Source organism: Numida meleagris, chromosome 13, assembly GCF_002078875.1.
Source record: "Numida meleagris isolate 19003 breed g44 Domestic line chromosome 13, NumMel1.0, whole genome shotgun sequence".
Taxonomy (NCBI): Eukaryota; Metazoa; Chordata; class Aves; order Galliformes; family Numididae; genus Numida; species Numida meleagris.
The window spans coordinates 15,253,808-15,274,403 of record NC_034421.1 but is presented as its reverse complement, the minus strand read 5'-3'; the positions used below and the strand labels follow the sequence as shown (position 1 = coordinate 15,274,403).

The following is a 20,596-nucleotide window of genomic DNA, read 5'->3' as shown; positions in this document are numbered from 1 at the left end:
CTCCTACATTTTTTCCCCACTGTTTAACTGAATAGTGCAGGGAGTAAAGCAATGCTTTGTAAGACTTAAGAATGCTGGAAGGATCTGATGTAGTAACACTGTGTATTTTCTTGCTAGAAATTCTTGGAGAAGGGAGCCCAATACATAAGAAAAAGTATTAAATATGAAACTGAAGCTTAGGCAGTATGAATGCTTTATAATATAAATTGTAAAAAATTATGGCAAAACACATTGAATTATAAATGATAAAGCTAAAACATCAACAGCAATTTTAGCTTGGCTGCTCAGTTTTCTTTATTGTCTAATACAATGTTCAGGGCTGAGATTTTGCTTTTGGAATGTTAATATAGAATTTCTTACAATTACGAAAAATATTAAAAGCAGCTCCCCTTTTCTGTGTTCTTGTGTTAAGTGGCTGTATGTATAGCTGCTGATTAAGTTCTGCTCTCATCTAGTACAAGTCATGCTAAGAGACATCATGTGGGAGGATTTTCAAAAAACAAACTCAAAGCAGATGTGGACATTTGAAAGCACAGCTAATGGATCTCTTTAAAAAGAGTCACATTCGGGACAATAAAAGTCACAGAATCATTAAGGTTGGAAAAGACCTGTGAGATTGTCTAATCCCTAATGTCAATCCATCATCACCATGCCCAATAAACTATGTCCCTAAGTGCAACATCTGCGTGTTTCTTGAACACCTCCAGGGATGGTCACTCCACCACTTCCCTGGGCAGCTTGTTCCAATACTTGAACAATCTTTCAGAGAAGAAATTTTTCCTAATATCCTACTTGGACATCCCCTGGTGCAACTTGAGGCCATTACATCTTGTTCTATCGCTGTTATCTGGGAGAAGAGACTGACACCCACCTCACTACAGCTTCCTTTCAGGTAGTTGTAAACAGGTCTCCCCTGAGCCTCTTCTTCTCCAAACTGATCAATCCTAGCTCCCTCAGCTGTTGCTCATAAGACTTGTGCTCCAGATGCTTCACCAGCTTCATTGTCCTTCTTTGGACAAGCTTCAGTGCCTCAGTTGAAATCGTGGAACCGTAGAGGTTGGAAGGGACTTCTGTAGGTCAGGTAGTCCAAATAGTCCAAACCCCTGCTGAAGTAGGTTAGAAAGGAAAGTGTTCAGGTAGGTTTTGAATATCCCCAGAGAAACAGACTGCACAACCTCTCAGGGCAGCCTATTCTAGTGCTCTGTCATCCTCAAAGTAAAGAAGTTTTTCTCATGTTCATATGGAACTTCCCATGTTCCAGTTTGTGCCCATTACCCTTTGTTCTGTCTCTGGGCACCACTGGAAAGAGGCTATCCCCATCCACTTGACTCCATGTGTTTTTTCTTTCCCTGCACTTACTCTTTCTGAACCTTAGGAGGTTCTCTCTGCCCAGCTCTCCAGCCTGTCCAGGTCAATGTCTTGTAGTGTGAGGCCCAAAACTGAACACAATACTTGAGATGTGGCCTCAACAGGGCCAACTACAGGGGAACGATCCCTTCCGTGTCCTGTTGATTACACTATTTCTAATATTTAGTGTTGGAAGCGTGGGCATGCTGCTGCCTCATGTTCAGCCAGCTGTTGACCAGCACCCTCAGATCCTTTTCTGCAGCAGCTTTTGAGCTGCTCTGCCCTAAGCGTTGTGGAGGGTTGTTGTGAGTGATATCTTGAAAAAGTTCCTTTCTGAAGATACAGAAGTTATGCGACTGAGGGGAAAAAATGTGTATAATTCAATGGCATCAAATATTTAAATCTTTTGCTATCCCTTTCTTTTTGAAATAAAATATTTAAATAAGTGTCAGTTTTCACATGAGTGTGCAAGCTAGTGCAAAGAGTCGTAGTTTGTCTGCTTGGTTTTCCCTTCCTGTACAGGAAGAATGCTTGTTTTGCTAGAGCCCAAATTATACCACTTTAAATTCACAGACAGTATGGCAGTTCAATCCTTGCTGTCCTTTAGCTAGTTTAATCTGTATTGCCTGAATTCATTAGTTTCTTCTGTCATACATAATATAAAAATGATTTGGGTAAACTGTGGCTTTGTAGTTGCTTAACATAGTCAAAAGGCTATTTTAGACTCAGTCAGCCTGTTCTGAATTCTACAGCAGAGAGTTTGCAATCATCACCTCTCCTGCCAGTCATGGTTGACCTTAGTGGCAAACAGAAATCATTTTGAGAAATGGCATAGCTGAAAGATGGAGTGTTCGACTTCCATAAAATAGTGTTTTTGATTAAAATGTCATTGTATCCATTCCAGTAAGTGTTTTTATGTTGTACTACGTTGTTGTTTTCTTGTGCTGTAAATACAGGATAAGATGAGATTATTGAAATGTGTTGGGGAGGTAATTAAAGCAGTTCTTAGTAGATTTTAGTACAGTAATTAAAGCTGAATTTATTTACAGAATCTTATTAATTTTGGTGAGTAATTCTTACAGGTTCTGCTTACCGAGATGATGGAGAGATGCAAAAAATTGGGAAACAAGTACGTACCATGCAATCCAGAAGACATGAGGCTGTAATGAGTACCCCGAGTCCCTGTAATAAAATTCTTCCTCTCCATTTTGAAACCACTATTAGGATGCATAGTATGGCTTTTGTTATTCACGTAGATGACTAATTATAATTGTGAATGCCTATTTTCCAGAGGTGAATTCTGCCAGGCTTTATATTGTAGAGCAAAAGTTTAATTGATTAATTTGGTTGCTGCATTCTGTGTCCCAAGGCCAAGTTTAAGAAGCATCAGCCTTGTCTGATCCCTGGTTGTGCTTCATTTTCTCTGCTTTCTTTCCCTTCCTTACCCCTGCACTCCCCTGGCTACAGTTAGCCTATGCATGTGTTTTCCAAGGGAAGCTGTAAAGCAGCTGGTGTCTTTGGAAGAATATTTAAGTGACTGCTTTTTTTCAAACTAAAATTAGTATCCCAAATGTCACCTTAATGTCTGTGTGCAGACTAATCGTGTTAAGTGAATAACTCAGGAAAATGATCTGAAAGTTTTGGGTGTGCTTTCTTTCTGAGCTTTTTGAATGTGATTTAGCCTGCTCATGAGTTAATCTCAGATCATTTTACTGGCTAGATAGGCCAAGTTCTGTGAAAGTTTTCAGTTATTTTGGCTTTTGATGTGCTTTACGCTGTCTAATTCTGCAGTGGCTGAGGAGCTAAAATATGTTAATCGCTTCGAGGAGAAATTTCCTGTATTAACATACTGTGGCTGAGCTAAGGAATAGGGGAAAAATATGATTTAAAAAAATGTGATGTAAAGATTACTTACTAGAGGTGAAACAATCCACATGCTCTTATCATAGAATCATAGAATGGCCTGGGTTGAAAAGCACCATAATAATCACCTAATTTCAGCCCCCCTGCTGTGTGCAGGGTTGCCAGCCACTAGACCGGGCTGCCCAGAGCCACATCCAGCTCTTCTGTATTAATTATTTTGTGTGAGTGTTGTTTTGTTCTGTGGAACTTACTTTTAAAATGCTTTTTAGCATCCCATTGTAAAGATGAGCTAGGTACCTCATCTTTCTGTTTTGTCTTTTATATATTTATTTATTTTGGAATCGAATTATCCAACTTAGATTATCTAAAAAGTGTGGTAAATTTCTTTTTAAGTGGAGTCCTGTAGGTTTGTCTTCTCACGGCTGTCACAGTGTCAGAAAGCAAGTCACATCAGTTCATAAATCTTAAAAAATCTCGGTATGTTCCACAAACCATGTTGCAGCCATCTAAGTGAATAATGACAGCCTGCTTCTCTGCGTTGCAAAGCACGTACCTGGTGAACTGGAAGTACTTGTCTAATGAAAAAAATGCAAATTCCAGTTAAATTGCAGTGGGACCACTAATGCTCAGTCAGAAACAAGGGATGCTGCACTATTTTAAGAGCTCTGTCAGGGTAAACTGGCTCGTATTCGGACTGTCTACTTTGGAGTGGTGAGGGAAACAGTTTTGCTTGGATTGTGAGACAGCTTTGGTGCTCACTTCTGGCTGAGTTTGCCTAAAGGACTTGCCTTTTGAGGAATACTAGGTTTTGTTCCTTATATTTTCTTAATAATATCAGTAAAGTTGATTTTAAAGTAATGAGTTGACTCGTCCATGACAACTTTGGCTCAGTAGTAATACAAACATGGATCTAAACAGTTGATTATAAGTGTCTAAACACGTCATTACCAGTAGTAGTAAAATGACTGGATGTTTTGTTGTTGGTTTTTTAATTCTAACAGTGCAGCTACTAGAAATCTGACTTCTTATGTGCATACATATCTTTTTAATTCAGTGAGAAAAAACTTCAGTAGAGCTTTGCCCTTCCAAAGTATACTTCTGTACTGTAATTAAAAAGAAGAGTGTGTTTCTAAATACTATTTACTTGATATTTTTTTCCTGGCAAACTTTTGGTAAAATGATGGTTTAAAAAAAAAACTGTATGGACCAAGCATTCTACAGGCTACTTTTTCTTTATCCAGTGGCTTAATATTTTCTTGTTTTGCTAATGTGCTATTGGTCCTCAGCAATAAAAGTTTAATTTCTAATTTAATTTCTAAGGTCACCCTAATTTTCTTCAAAATTTAGAAAAGATGCTGGATTGGTTTTAGTTGTCAATTTATATTAACAAGAACTTTTAGTTGCTGTTGAACTGTATTGATTTATCTTATGTTCATTGTAGTGCTCTGCTATTAAATTCAGTAATGTCAGCCTTCAGAGCAGAGTTTATTGCTGCAAGGTCTATGGACTTCATTGGCATGATTAAAGAGTGTGATGAATCTGGATTCCCAAAGGTAACTTTTGGATGTAATATATATCACTTCTTATTTGTTGTCTGGGTGAGTTATTTATGCTATACTTACATATTTGCTTCTACTTTCTATCCATACTCTGTTTATACTAGTTGTCTACATAAATTCCACATTGTTTAGATCTGCTTTTATTTAAATAATCTTTCTACACGTTGCGCGTTCTAGAAGAGTGTTGGATGAACGTATGTCTTCTGCTTTTAATTTAAATTTCTCATTAACTTTCAGCATCTCCTCTTTCGCTCCTTGGGATTAAACCTGGCGTTGGCTGATCCTCCTGAAAATGATCACCTTCAAATACTAAATGAAGCCTGGAAGGTAATAACAAAGCTGAAGAACCCACAGGTGAGTGATTGACAGTTGTATTTCACTGATCCTTTGTTAAGGGCGAAATTGCAGCCATTGTTCTGCAAGCTGTATATTCTGCATGGCATGGTTTACTTTTCCTAGAAGCCTATAGTTGCCAGAAGTACAATACCTGGTAATATCTTTGTATAATCCCTCTGACCTCTTTTTGCCTACCTAAGTAGTGTAGTTTTGAAGTTTGTCATTAGTGCCAGTTCTTCAGGTCTGCATGAGTCATACCTCTGGAGTTATTGTTTTGAGTGTAATTTTTTCATGTATGTTTCTCTTAACCTCCTGTAAATATTGGTAATCATTAGACACTTGTATTTCTAGGATTATATCAACTGTGCTGAGGTGTGGGTGGAGTATACATGCAGACATTTTACGGTATGTGATAATTTATTTCCTTTGAAGGTCTTCTGGTACAGACTAAGTGCCTGTATCAGCAACTCAATATTAAAAATGGAAAAGCCATGAGTATTTAATATTTAATATTCTTTAGTTTTTAAAAAAATCTACTTCCTTTCACGAAAGATGAATAGAGACAAAAGATATGGCATGAAGGAGTCCTTCTCTGCCACCCCTTCCCCAAACCCTGCATGATATTGCTTACTTTTTATTGCACTGATTTAAATAAGGATTTACTGGAACTATGGCTAAAGTTCTTTGCTTAGCTAGAGCTCTGTAAAAAGCTGATGCTTTGGCAAATGGGAATAAACTATCCAACTGGTTTTCAGTCATTTGATTTTATGTTCTGGTTTCATTACTTTCTTATGTAACCTCTTTTTTTCACAATACAGAAGCGAGAAGTCAATACTGTTTTGGCTGATGTTATCAAACATATGACTCCTGATCGAGCATTTGAAGATGCTTACCCGCAGGTAAAGAATTTTTCCAAATTTGCAAAATCTGTGCGTTTTCTTAGATTGAACTAGTTCTTAAACATTGATGTCTCCTACAGCAAAGTAATTGTTTTAAAGGCTGGCTATGATTTTGGAATCTTTTTGGAACAACGTACTGCTGTGGTTTGTTACTTTTTTTTTTTTTTTTAGAATCATAGAATCGCTCAGGTTAGAAAAGACCTTCAAGATCATCAAGTCCAACTGCAACCTAACCATGCTACTCTAACAACCCACTGCTAAATCATGTCGCTTTTTTGCCTACTAGTCCAGAAAATAAAGCTAAAACAGAGATTAATACACTTGGAAGTAGCAATAATCAACTCCCAAGTCAACAGTGATATTCTAATGAGGCATGGAATGTTGTGTAAATGGAAGTAAACACAAATAATAATAAATCTATGCCTACTTAAGATCGCAAATGCTTCAGTGGGTTTTAGTGTCTAGTTCTTGAGACTGTATGTCAGGTGAGATACAAATTAGTTGGAGTGGTTCTAGAAGAAGGGTTTTGTGATTACTTGGAGAGCAGAAAAAGTGTGTACAAAAGAAGATTTAACAACATGTACTTTTTGTTTTAGTCTAGCAAACGGGAGAGGATGCAGATTATAAATCAGAAAAGTCTGCCTAACTATAGAAAGTAATGAACTTGTTTCTTTATGACCTGGGTAGGCTGATCATCTTCTCTTCATGTGAGTTCTGAAGAGCATCCTGGAAAAACATCTATTAGGAATAGCACAGCTGTATTTGATCCTGCTTAGGGGAAAAGAAATAGCATGAATGAACACCGAAGAGGCTTCCAATCCAGTCTTCTCTGAATGACCAGAGCATGCTCTCTGTTGTGGATGCTTTAAACTTACATTACAATAATTTTCCTTTTTCTTTTTTTAGTTGCAGTCAATTATTCAGAAAGTTATTACCTATATATATGATTTCTCTCTGCTTTTTTCAGTGGTAAGTAATACCATGTTTCCTAATTTTTTAGGAGAAACTATGTTGCACTGTTTCCACAATAGTTTACCCAAGTTGCATCTTTAGATTGTTAGCAAATTCACATTGTGAGAGGACTTTTTATCAATAAGCACAGAAACATCTTGGGAGCTGCTTACTACTTAAATAGTCATTATTCTAATTTTACTTTCCTATACTTTTTCTTGCTTAGGCACTTAAATTCTGTAAATTTTGTTATTACAGCATGAGAGACAATCAGTGAAAAAGAAAATATCACTTATTTTTATCTACGAGTGTAATTGCTGATAGCTGTTTCTGTGTTATCATTTAGCATGTTCTATCATAGGGTTTAAGTTTGACATTGAAACAGAAAGAAAATTAGAGAGGTCAGAGACTAGATAAGAGGTGGAGAAAGGAAAGACAGCAAATGTCAAATTCAACTGAAACCAGCTCTTCAGAGTACAATTCAAGACTGACCCTGTGGCTTTGGAGTCAAGTCTTGTTCATAGATTGCTCAGGTACATCTGATAAATTTACCCTCACTATATTTTTGAGATGATGCAGAAACGAAATATCTCAGCATCTGAACAACCTAAGCCCTTGTCTTTGAAGAAAATTTGAATGTCCTAGACCTGTATAAGTTGCCCTGGACATATCCACAATGGAAAACAGAATGTGGTCTGTTTCAGTTGTTTTATACCCAAACAATTGTTCCCATAGATGTCTGAATTTGTCATGATTTTAAGCTGTTTCAATTGTATGATTGCTTTTTAATAATTTGCAGCACTTGATTCAAACTGTTCTGTGTTTTGTAATTTATACTGGATCTCTCCAATCAGTAATGGTAATACCTTTTAGCCATCTGTTTCCTTCTTTAATTAGTAGTCTTTCAAAATAAATTATTGTCCTCAAAAAAAACATGAAAGTCTTTTTTGGGGGAAAAAAAACCCAACAACCCTGATTATAAAACTTACACAAAATGTTTATTTTATAATGCATTTGTAAAAATACCTAATTTTAGTTTTTTATGTATTTGTACTCTCAGGAGAAATTCTTGCCATTTCTGGATATGTTCCAGAAGGAGAGCGTGAGAGTGGAAGTTTGCAAGTGCATTATGGAATCTTTTATTAAGTAAGTGGGGAATATTTGGATTAAATGCACTCTAGAGAATCTGGGCAATGTACTGTAAGATTGTTAGGGAAGATGGACTGATCCACTGTTTAGTCCACTTATCTTGTGAATATAAATCCAGGCTGCTGGAAGGGAGGAAAAATGTGTCAGTTTTGTTAATCTATTGACTGACTGCTTAACTGTTCACAATGAAAGCTGAAATGGAAGTAATCACGTTGATGCTACTTAATATTGATCAACAGATGACTGAGCATTCTTTGAATTGATGTTGCTTTAGTTAGTTTATGAAATATTATTCCATCTGATATCACCATACAGAACTGTTACCTCAGTGTAACAGAAGAGAGTTCCTTGTTACAAGCTCCATTATATTAAAAAAAAAACAGATATTTTCCCAGCTGGAAATGGATTTGTAAGAGGAGGCTTCATCTTCAAATATTATAAAAGTCAGACGGTCCTTTTCAACTATAGGTTCTTTTAAACATTTTTTTTCTTTATCACCTTTTTGCTTTAGAGTACAAAATTGCAGGCTGATGCTAAATGGTGATAATCCACTGAGAGAAAACTGGAACAAGTTTCTGTTTTCTCATAAAAGGACATCTGGACATGTTCCAAATAGTTGTTTTTTTTAAATATTTTGTAACTCTTGTACATTCTTATTGTCTTACAGCTCTGGTGGTAGGAATTACTCATTAAACGTATGTTGTTCTATTCACTGTTTTTCATCTTGACAGTGCAGGATTTTTCTTCACTTTTTCTAAAACATTTTGTAGGCATCAGCAGGAATCTACAAAGGATCCTGTTATACTCAATGCCCTTCTGCACATCTGCAAGACGATGCATGACTCTGTGAAGTAAGATTAACTTTACTCATGCTAATAACTACTTATGCAAAGTTTGGCTGCTTGGTGTACGGTCTCACACATCTGAGACCGTGTTCATGATGGATAAAGACATGAATCCAGTTAGTGGTGAGGGAGGAGCTGTACAGTGAAGCGGTAGCACATGCTGTTCTTTAATTAGTGCTTTATATGTACATAGAGAGAGAGAGAGAAACAGGATTTTAAAAGGAAAGCAGCAACAGTTTTGTAGAGTTGGCTATTGAAGGCAATAAAAATACAATTAAAAGTATTTTTGGGAATTAAACCAGTGTCACCTTTGAGTTATAATGAATAATAAATCCTCAATTTATTTCTTTATGTGGGCCAGTTTCAGTCATAACTAAGGGGCGTGGAATCTTCAAAAAGACTCATGGAAGATCTCTAGGAATATCAGTAAAGGAATGTAGAGAGGGAGAAGCTCTCGAATCATCAGTGGCTTTTCCATCAATTCTGCTCTTTTATGTTCCCCTTGGCTTTGATTGCTGAGGTTATTGGGGATCCAGCTTGTCCCCTCTTGCACCCACACTGTTTGAATGGCAATTATATATAGCTCAGGACAACTTTTTTTTGGTTCTGGATGCCTTCTGATATGCCAAGTTCTCAGCAGTTATGACTTGACAGTCTATCTGCAATTTCTGACAATATCTATTCAAAAGAGAGTGCAGCTTTCTTATTGTATTTTTTATATTATTTTCAAGTAGAATGTCTTAAGTTTAGACAGTGTGTTGAGAGACATGGTTTAGTGGGGTTATATTGGTGGTAGGTGGATGGTTGGGCTGGATGATCTTGTAGGTCTTTTCCAACCTTGCTAATTCTATGATAAGAGCACTGGCCAGATACTTGTGAGTCAAGCTTCAAGCACTTTAAATTGTGCAATATGGAAAACAGATCTGGTTTGTAGGTAACTTGCAAAAAATCACACAGAAATCTACATTTGACTGAAAAGAGCCACAATTACCACGCTGAAAATTTTAGATCTTAAAAGTATCCTCTTTTTTTGTCCTTCTCGTTTGAGTTGAATAGAGCTGCAAGGGCATGGTTTCTTCTGGCACACTGAACCCTGAACCTCTTAGTATGTTAGACTTGTAACTTTCTCCACCTTGATATGCCATGAATGCAATATATACTGTCAATGAAGGAGTCAGTCTTGGCATGTAATTTCAGTTTATACTTCGAGTGCTTTTTTGGGGGGGGGCTAGAGCACTGTATTTGGCTATGTTGCACTAAAAGCCACTTCAACCTTTAAATAGAAGAATATATTGAAGCTAAAACAGGTTAAAAAAATTAAGCAGTTTATGGCTATTTGTGTTTGGTATCTCCTCTAAGATTTTGCCAGAACAATTTTGATAGTTTTCAGAGCTCCTTAAAATCTCTTAAACCAGCAATTCTTATAGCTGAGGCAAGGTGATCTACATCATTTGTTTCTGTTCTGTTCTGTCATCTTTTATAGGCAAACTGTCATATTTCTAACTTTTTTGAAGTAACTCCGACATGTATTTTTGCATCCTGGATCAGGAAAGTCCCAGGCCACTTGTAGGGCTCAATGACCCAGTAACAGTTGTTGGAGGATGGCAGCCTTTAGACTAGTATTGAACTGGAAACCTATAATTGACCTGGTGATCCCATTACAACTCTTGTGATCCTCTCAGAGTTGACTCTTTTGATTGGCAGTGCCCTAATAAGATAATCATGCTGAGATTTCCTTTCTGCTTTTACAGAATTTGTATAATAAAACTATTGTCTTCTTCCCATCTGGTGTCTGAGCTATAGGTAAATGCTAATTGATAACTAAAGGTCAAAGTTAGAGCCGAGTACGTAAGAGTAGAGGGATTAAATTGTATTAGTTAATTGTTATTTAACTGTTTATCTATTTTCAGTGAAACAGATTTGACTTGCTGAATTTTCACATGATGTGAATTTATTTCCAATAAGATTGGAAATAACTGTTAAAAGAACTGTTATCAATGACAATCTTGAAAGAAGCTTTTCACATATCAGTCTAGTAAAGTTCTTACAGTGCTGCCTTTCTGATGTTTTAGTAACAAGGTGATGTTAATAACAATTTTTAAATGATGTAGCAGGGTTAGTAAAAAAAGACAAGAAATTAGTGTTGTCTCTTAAATAAATACATTATTATATACTATTCAGTGTGTATTTGAAAAGCTTTCCCCCATAAATAGGATGATTTTTCTTCTAAAAGATGGGTTTTCTTATTTCTTTAGTTGTCTATAATCAATTTCCTTTCAAGTTCTCATGTTGTAACACAAGACTGAAGCTGTTTTCTCACTTGCTCCAGTTAAGAACATTGGGCTTTCTTCTCTTCATGCCAAATCTAAGGTTCTGTAAAATCTAAAGAGAGACTCTTAGCAATTTTTATGTTTCTATAAAATTTGGAATCTAGTGCATGGTTGACTGCATGATATTCATATTAAAATTACTTCCATTGTTTTATAGCTGAAATTATTAGATTAGTGGTCTTAGTATGCAATATTTTATGTAGACATAAAATTAGTATGTATCATTTGAACTTCTACAGATAAATAAGTCATTAAGCATTATTCAAAAATTTACCATGTAAATTTTCTGTTGTAGTGCTCTGACACTTGAGGATGAGAAAAGATTGTTAGCATCTTTGATAAATGGATTCATAAAAATGGTGAGTGACAATTGTATGCAACTGTTGGGGCGTACCTTATAGCTGGGATTTTCATGAGAAACAGGTGCCTATGTAGCAGAATTGGAGATGGTATATGACTTGCTTAAGACTGTTGAAAACCCCAACCAGTGTATTTTATTGAATTGGGTATGCAGGTGTTGAAAGAAATATCATACAGTGTTGAAACTGGCATGGTGTGGTATGCTAGTTTAAACTGTACATATGTATTTAATCGTACTTTTCTGCTGTTTTCTGCTTGTGTAAAACATGCTAAGTATTTAAAAGTTTAACGGTAACTCGTCTCCTGTATTGCAGCTTTAGAGAGGTGATCACAGAAATCACATATATGCTAATGAAATTCCCCTTCCTGTCCCTAAATGGGACCATTTTATCATTAAGAATAAGATAACTTCTATCATTAATAGCCCCGCAAAAACTCCAGTTGTTGTCATCAGTTCTTAATCCCTCCCTCATACCCAGCCAAAATCTGTTTGCTCTCGTCCCTTCTGTTTGTGATGTCAGATTTTTTTTTTACAGAGGTGTTTGTAAGCTTTTCTCTTAATGGTGTTTTCTACATAGCTACCTTCAGTGCTTGGCTTTCTTTCACATGGTCATAGCTGGCAGACTTTGTCTCTGCTTGTCCTCGTTATTCTTTGTTTTTATTCTATGAATGTATCTCTAGGTTGTTACTTACTCTTCAGCTCTAGTATTTAGCTATGTAATATGATGTTTAAAATATTTTTATTAAGGATTACATGCAGAATAATATACAAGGGCTGCTTCAAAAGTAATGGCTTCTATTTCATTACATTGGCCCACGATGTCAGAGGTGAATTTTGGTGGGATGGCAGCAGGAGTTGAACCTTCCCACCAATACTCCATTATATTTTGTTGCCGTGTGACAAATGGCAGCAAAGGGGCACTCTGACAGAGCAGCATCTGACATGGAAGTGTGTATGGAGTGAAGGTGTATCACTGAATTCCTCCATGTGGAAAAAATGGCACCCACTGACATTCATCGACACTTTTGAACGTTGATGGAGACCAAACAGTGGATGTTGGAACAATGTTCAAATCTGCACCAGCGGAGGGGAAATTGCTATCGCTACTGCTGAAATGTCGAAGCGTGACATGCAGCTCTTGTTCATTGCTGGTGAAAATGCACAGCTAGTGGTGGTGACTGTGTTGAAAAAGAGCGTTTTGCAGCTGAGTATTTGCTCTATCAAGTAGTGTTATTGTGCTCTTTGTATCTGCTGTAGTTTGCAAGGGAAAAAATAGCAAGCAAGCAAGGCATGGCAGTTGGGTCTGTAACATAAGAAGCAATCTTTTGTTTTCTGGTGTGGTTCCATTGATCTTTCATTGTGTGAATTAAACGAAATTTTCCTTCAATTCTATAAAACCTTCTTTTACATGTGACTTGAGAATTAAGATATAATGCAGCCATGACTCTTGGGAAAAAATAAATAGTTGTATCCATAAATATAGACTGCCTGGAGACTATTTCTCTTGCTATTCTTTTGATTGACAGCTCAGACACTCCAGCTGACAACACTTGATTTTAAAATCTGGAGGGTTAGAAGTGGAGCATTCTCAAACAGGAGTTGCTTTTGACTTATTTCCTGCCAGCATGCAAGTTTACAGGCTTTTACCGCACTACTTTGTTGCTGTTATATCTAGTTAGAAAAATGATAATTTTTCTTGAAGGCCCTCTAAGTAAATGGAAATTAGGAATCTGAATACAGATTCACTGATGTATTTCTGGATTTGTTTTTGTTGTGTTGGGGGTTTACTGGTTGTTTTTTAGCCAAGCCTGTGTCTCCCAGTTCTGTAGTATCATATGTTCTGCTAGTTTTGAAACTACTTCTCACAAACCTAAGAGTTAAATTTTGTTTTCTTGATTAAATATTTGGTTTGTAAAATAGTGGATAGTATACAATCAACAACAAATAAAAACGAGCAAAATGTTCAGATTTTTCTGAGGTTTAAGTATTGGAAAGCAGTTAAATGTTTGTTCAGCAATAAAATGTTTTTTTGTTTGTGTGTCCTTTATAGGTTTCATTTGGTCGTGACTTTGAACAGCAGCTGAGTTTCTATGTTGAAGCTAGGTCTATGTTTTGCAATCTGGAGCCTGTTTTAGTCCAGCTGATTCATGTAAGCTATAGTTTATCTACATTGTCTTAATACATGGGGATATAATTTCAGTTCTCCCATTCCCTACCCAGATTGTTGGTCAGTATCAAAATGATTGAAGTCTTTACATCCGGTGTTTTAAAAGTAGACTTTGATCTCATCTCTCATTTTTATCACCTAGAACTCTCTGTAGTTCAGAGTCAAGCAAGAAGTTCTGATGCGTGATAGATATCATAGCAACAAAGAAAATTAGTTATACTGGGAGAGATTTCAAGGCCAATAAAAGAAATGGTTCTTTTATGTATTCGGAATTTGGGTTCTCTCTTCTATAATCCTCTATCTAGGAGTGATTAGACTGTGTCTGGTCTGCAGACATAAGCAGAATCCTGCTGTGATTGGGAAGCTTAATTGCTTTTCTGTGTTGAGTGACATGACAGATAAGCATTTGCTGCTTCGGATTCCTTTGTGTGATATAGTACACTGTATCTCCTTTTAAATCCTACTTTTTTTGGTCTTGCTTTTTAGTAAGTTGAGTTAGCTAGAAATCATGATTTCTATATTAGAAAGGAGGTGATGCCAGCAGCAAGGAATAGTTTCAAGTCTTGAATTAATTGAAAACTCTACACTGACAAACCTTCAGAATCACATTTGCTTTAAGGAACAGCCATTAGAATTCTCAAAATAGAGAGAGAGTAAAAACTAAATAATACAGTGAGGGCACACCATGCCTGGATTCCTTTTGACAGTTTCTGTTCTCTAAAGGCATGCAGTAAAACATGCAGTTTGTTATTTGCAAATGACCTAATAAAGCTGCACATTTCTTAATGTTTTGCATTTTTTTGTGTAGTCTGTGAACCAGCTAGCAATGGAGACAAGAAAGGTGATGAGAGGAAATCATTCCAGAAAGACTGCTGCGTTTGTCAGGGTAGGTAAGAGTCTAACATATTTTTGAGCCTGCTTTCTAAGCAGATAGTATTATCTGCCACCACTGAAGTTTACAGTTTTTGAAAAAGCAGTGTGTTATTTTTTTTATTCTGTTTGTAATCTCATTATCTCTTGGTGCCATTGATCCTTAATCTCTAAAACCAAATGCTGCTATTTAAGAAAATGTAGACCCAAAGCATCCTCTAACAGCTTTGTGTTAAGAAAGGACAATACTTGTTCTATCCCCAGAAGAAGTGCTCACGTTCATTCTAGAAAGCTCAGCTTTTCATACTGTATTTGAAGTAAGGCATTTAATTTCTGTGCAACTCAATCACACAGAGAATGGGAGACAGGAAAAATAGTAAATTCAGATTTCTATCTCATGGAGCCTTTCAGTGTTTAAAGGGGCCTTAAAAGAAAGATGGAGAGAGACTTTTTACCAGGGCCTGTAATTGATAGGATAATGGGTAGTGGTTTTAAACTAAGGGGGTAGATGGAGATTAGATGTAAGGAAGAAATTCTTTACTGTGAGAGTGGTGAGGCGGTGGCACAGGTTGTCCAGAGGAGCTGTGGACAATCCACCTTTGGAAGTCTCCAAATTCAGGTTGGGCGGAACTTTGAGTAACCTGATCTACTGAAAGGTCTCTCTGCTTCAGAAGGATGTTGGAGCTAGACGATCAATAAGGGTCTCTTCCAACCCAAATCATTCTATGATTCTATGAAAACAGTGCTTGAATTTCAAATGAAGTGCTCCTTTTTGCTTTAGTGTTTCAGAGTCTCTACAAGTATAGTCAAGTTTTGAAATACTCACAGGCACTTCAAGTTCTTTGTGTTCCAATCTTCTCACCTGAAACACAGCAATAAAGATCAACTTCTTCATGTGCTGTGTAGGAGTTTGTATATGCTATCATTAATGAAAGAATTTTCATTAACGGACGTGCACTTGGGGTCCTGGACAGAGAAGTAGCTAAGGTGGCAGCTTCTATATGGCTGGGAATTGCTGATTCCATCTAGACATTTGAGCTGCTCCAGTGAGTCTAATCCAGCAGCATGCTGTGCTAGATCTTGTTCCTCCCAAACGTGCACAGCACCCTTGCTGTAAGCAGTTTGATACATGGCTTGCCCCTGAGCACCATACATCTAATAGAAAAGCACAAAGCTAATTAGAAAAATTAGCTTATATCTCAAGACCAAAAACCGGTTACTTGAGAGGGACTATTTGAGCTAGAGTCATAGATTGAATGTAGAGGTAATTTATTGGTAATTACAATAATTATTAACAAATACTGTTAAAATTATTGAAATAATGAGAAATATGAAGCTTCTGATTTTGGACTTCACGTAATACCTAATTTACATTAAAAATCTTTTCCTAAACCAATTGACAGATTTTGATTCCTAATCACATATGAAATCAGTAATGATTGCCATAACTCTGAGTTAAGAATTTTCTTCAGTTTTGTATTTTTTTTTTTTTTACTTTGCTTTAGGCTTGTGTTGCCTTCTGCTTTATTACAATTCCATCTCTGAGCAGTATCTTCACACGTCTTAATCTGTATCTGCACTCTGGACAGGTTGCTCTGGCAAATCAGTGCCTTTCACAAGGTAAGGGAGGAGTTTGTTTACTTAAAAGTTCTTCTTTTTCAGAAATATTTCTAGCCGTGAATAATAACTTCATTGAGATTATAAGTCATATAAATATATAACAGATGTAATTAAAATACAGATCTGTTTTACACACTGTTACAATGGAAACATGTCATATAGAAGCAATTCTTCAGTTCCATCACTAATCCTGTGGGGTAAATAACTAAGACAACTGGTTCTATTTACGTATTTACAGAAATGAGATAGGTTGGGTCCTAAATGAAATAACTCTGAAATCATGGAAACTATGGAATGTTTTTCTACATGATTGTCCAAGTACTCCAATCACAAATAATATGCTTTAATGTTTAATATGCTGTAAAAGAAGAAAGTAGTTACTCCATTAACAGTGCAGAGGCTGACAGAATCTTGGAAAGAGCTGGAAAAGATTTAAAACTTAAGCCAGTGACACCAGAAACTTGTTTATCTCTTGTGCTTTGATAGCACTTATCTAAGAATGTGTGCTACTATTTGGATAATGTGAAAAATTAAACATATATATTTTAAAATCTGAATTAGTGATTGAAATGGGGCCTGAGTACAGTTTTTCATCCTGTTCAGTCTTAAGTAATTTAAAATGCTGACGAAAGGTGATTTGGGGAAAATGAAGCTACTCCAGCAAGGGTATGTGAGTGTTACATCTCTATCACCATTTAGTTGTGATGTTGTTCATGTTCACACTGCAAATGAAGACAGTTACCAATTCTGAAGATCTTCTCCTACCTTTAACTGTTTGCAGTATCTTTCCTTTCTGAAATGTTGTTGTTCTACTTTATTTTGGAATTCTAGCTCTGAATGTCAACTTTCAAATGGTAAATGCATTTCCTATAAATATTTTCCGTGCAAAAGTGAAAGTAGTAAATGGGATTACTTTGCAACATCCTTTGTTGTGTCTATTAATTCCTTGGTTTATGTCTGCATCCTTTGGACACCATTATAAACATTTTTGTTAGTTGTCATAGGTTAAAACCATCTACAGCCCTATTGTGCTTGTATGCTTTGCACTTGATTCATTCTGTTCTTACTGCTACTTTGCTTTGTTGTTAAGGCTCCTGCAATGAATATTTAAAATTCAAGTAGAACTGTGTGTGTGAAAATAAAGATATGTATATTTTCTACAAGTTACGGTTGATTTTTCCCACCTGATCTCGATACTCTGTACAGGCAACTTTGGTGTTTAGAGTTCGCATTTTACTGTTGGCGTTCAATAGCAGGTTGTCTCTGTTATAGCCAATGTGTGATGGCTCACCTGGCAGTGAGCTTGTGCTCACCTTGCCTTACTGAACTATGGTGAGCCAGATAATATTGTGCTGGTCAACCTCTTGGGAATATTTATGGCTCTTGAAGCAAAGGTCAGTCATGCATTTTTTTTGAAGAAAAGCAGCACAGACCAACTGGATGGATAAGCTGAGGTTGCTTCAGGTTACAAAAGATTCTTGTTTGCCACAGGAAGGTATCAACACAGTAAAATTGAAATTGTAGCTGGACTTTTTGTGTGTGTGTGCCACGAAAGTCATAGATTAGACCTCTGGAAAGGCTTTATCTACAGGAAGCAAGGGGAAAACAATTCAAGTTGCCAGCAGTCAGATGTGTGCAGAATATTGAAAAGGATAGATTTTGAGGTAAGGAGATGCATCAGAATTGGATATGGGTCCTGCAGTGGAAACCTCTGCGATAACCTTTTAATACTGCTGTAGGGAATAAATTCTTGTTTACATAGGGACAGAGCTGGGAATCATTACCCGGCCTGACTTTTGTCATGTTGGAGGAGTGAAAGGGAAATCTATCTTTTCATTCGCTTACTTGGGTTTCCTTTTCAGTTTGATGTTTTCCAAGCTCTGCATTTACCAGTAAATTCCAGCTGCGCAAAAAAGCTGACTGAGGATGCTGATTAGGACTTTTTAGTACAGGATGACAGTTGCATTTCTTTGTTTTGAATGTGACGCTCCCTGCAGAGCAAAGGAGAGGGATTTAGGGTAAAGCTGCCTGTTGTGTCCAAGAATGTTGTGCAAATAAAAGATCTGCAAAGTTGGTTGTTGTGAAAATAGTATTTTTGCAGTTTCTTTGTACATAACTGAGTTAACCAAAAATAGACTTTTTCTTCTTCCTGTGGAGCTTAGTTTAATGGAGCAGCTTACCCTATCATTTGTATCAATTTTTGTTGTCATTGCTGTGTTGCTGTGCATCTCTTGTTGGAAACAAACCCAAAGCAGTTTTTTCTGTAATATTCAGTCTTTGAGGACTGTGCTCTGCTGCTGCTGTGACCAACTCTGTGATTTAATAATTCTTCAATTTCTAAACTGCTTTTCCACTATTTTTGGGATCCAAGCCTTCTCTGACAGGCTCGTGGCCACCAGCAGCTGTCCTTTCTTTTCAATGTGAAGAGGTGATAAATGTGCACAGCTGTGTGACATGAGAACACAGTGCTCTCACTAAACAATGAACAATCATCTCCATTCTGAAATCTTTTTAAGCAGCAGGTGTGTGCAAAGGATTATAAAGTCAATCATATATGAATTATTTGACATATATGATGCCTCTAGGTCAGGCACTGGGTCAGGTTGCCCAGGGCCCCAACCAGCCTGGCCATGAGCACCTGCAGGGATGGGGCATCCTCAGCCTCTCTGGGCAGCAGTGCCAGTGCCTCACCACTCTCTTGCTGAAAAACTTCCCCCGACATCCAGTCTAAGCCTAAATCTCCCCTCATTTAGTTGAAAACCATTTCCCTTTGTCCTATCACTATCTACCCATCTAAAAAGTTGAATTCCCTCCTGTTCATAATCTTAAACATGAAACTGAAGGGTACTGCACCTGATCTGATGGCTCAGTCGGTAGTGGGGCGTGTGTTTGTGCATGTAGCTTTCCTCTCATGATTCCAGCTGTTGCATTTTGCAGTTTGTATTCTTGGATTTCTTTTCAACTTTAAGAATCTTACAAGAGTTTAGCTGTTCCAGTGGGTTGTTTTCACTTAAATATGTAATTAAATTGAATTTAACAGGATGTATTTCTGTTGGTAATGGGATGATACCTCTAAACTGTCAATATACCTTAAAAAAAAAAAAAAAAAAAAAAAGTAAAACTGCCTGCTGAGGTAGATAAGGGGAATTTAGAAGATTGCTATTTTATAGAGAGTATGTGCAGGTCATAACAGTAAATAACATTGGCTAAACTGGGGTTCACACTGATAAATTACCAACAACTGGAGAGCCACAGCTAACCTGGTTCCAACTGGAGGAGTCTGTGTGTGCCTCACTCTTGGTACCGAGGGGCAGTAGCAGCACTCCCAGCGCTGGTGTCTGTTCCATTTTCCTCTTGTGGGTCGCAGTGTTGCCTGCTGGGATTTGCCGTGTGGTTAATCCAAGCAACTGGTGCTTGGTTGAGCTCACCGGAGTACTTAAGTACTAGAATTGTAATTGTCATTTTTCTTGCAGTAGATTTTCTTTAATTTGGCATGACTGAAACAGAAATGTGAATTTGTAAGTGTTGTGAAGGCTAATAAGAGTAATAAACTGAGCTAGTAAGCAGGTGGTAGCATTCGGAGTATTGACAGAGGACAGGAAAGAATCTAAAATGACAAAACGCATTGCATGATTTGGAGACAAAGGTTCAAAAATTCTGTAGAGATTGTTTTTCAAAACTTAATGTGTTCTATGGAACTATTGTGGGGAAAGGATTGAAATTAAAAACTAATATGTCAGAGCAAAACAACCTTATTTTGGATCAGTTCTCCAGTTTTGTAATATGGAAGAGGGCACAGTCTTAGGTTGACATTACTGCTCATTACTGCTGGAAGGAAATAGTCAAAAATTACTTTCTTAGCTGCACAAACGCTAGGAATTTTTCTTAACACAGATCTAGTATGTAATATTTCTGCACATTAAGTGTATATGAAAATATTAAAGAATCCTGCAAACAATGTGGGTTTCAATTTATTTACTTTCATATGGCCTGTGGGTAGAAATATCATTACAGAAGATACAGATCCTGTGGCAGCTCCTTAGGTCAGCATTGGCTTTTTTTTTTCCTGGAACTTTTGATAATTCTTCACCTTCAAAGAGGAAAAAATAAATCTTTACATCTTCACCGAGCCTTGCAAGTGGCTCTGCCTCTTGTATGCCTGCTCTTCTCTGCAGAGATAACCTAGAACAAATATGTGAAAGAACTATATAGCGAGAGCAGGAAAACAGAATTAGCTTTCTGATATGTTCTTAGATTGTACTGAACTTTATTTTGAGGCCTGTCTAGTACAGCGGATCT

General features: G+C 36.9%; 1 protein-coding gene across 3 annotated transcripts in view; it reads left to right on the top strand.

The window, feature by feature from the left end:
• C13H16orf62 (chromosome 13 C16orf62 homolog) overlaps window positions 1–20,596 on the top strand; it is a 57,891-nt gene that overhangs the window by 19,532 nt on the left and 17,763 nt on the right. For all 3 annotated transcript variants that reach the window (XM_021412142.1, XM_021412143.1, XM_021412144.1), the window contains 12 exons: window positions 2,430–2,476; window positions 4,652–4,763; window positions 5,007–5,123; window positions 5,457–5,510; window positions 5,924–6,004; window positions 6,911–6,973; window positions 8,016–8,101; window positions 8,875–8,955; window positions 11,575–11,638; window positions 13,691–13,789; window positions 14,616–14,693; window positions 16,183–16,297. In XM_021412142.1, coding sequence (XP_021267817.1) covers window positions 2,430–2,476; window positions 4,652–4,763; window positions 5,007–5,123; window positions 5,457–5,510; window positions 5,924–6,004; window positions 6,911–6,973; window positions 8,016–8,101; window positions 8,875–8,955; window positions 11,575–11,638; window positions 13,691–13,789; window positions 14,616–14,693; window positions 16,183–16,297 — 997 coding nt within the window. The remainder of the gene's footprint in view (window positions 1–2,429; window positions 2,477–4,651; window positions 4,764–5,006; window positions 5,124–5,456; window positions 5,511–5,923; window positions 6,005–6,910; window positions 6,974–8,015; window positions 8,102–8,874; window positions 8,956–11,574; window positions 11,639–13,690; window positions 13,790–14,615; window positions 14,694–16,182; window positions 16,298–20,596) is intronic.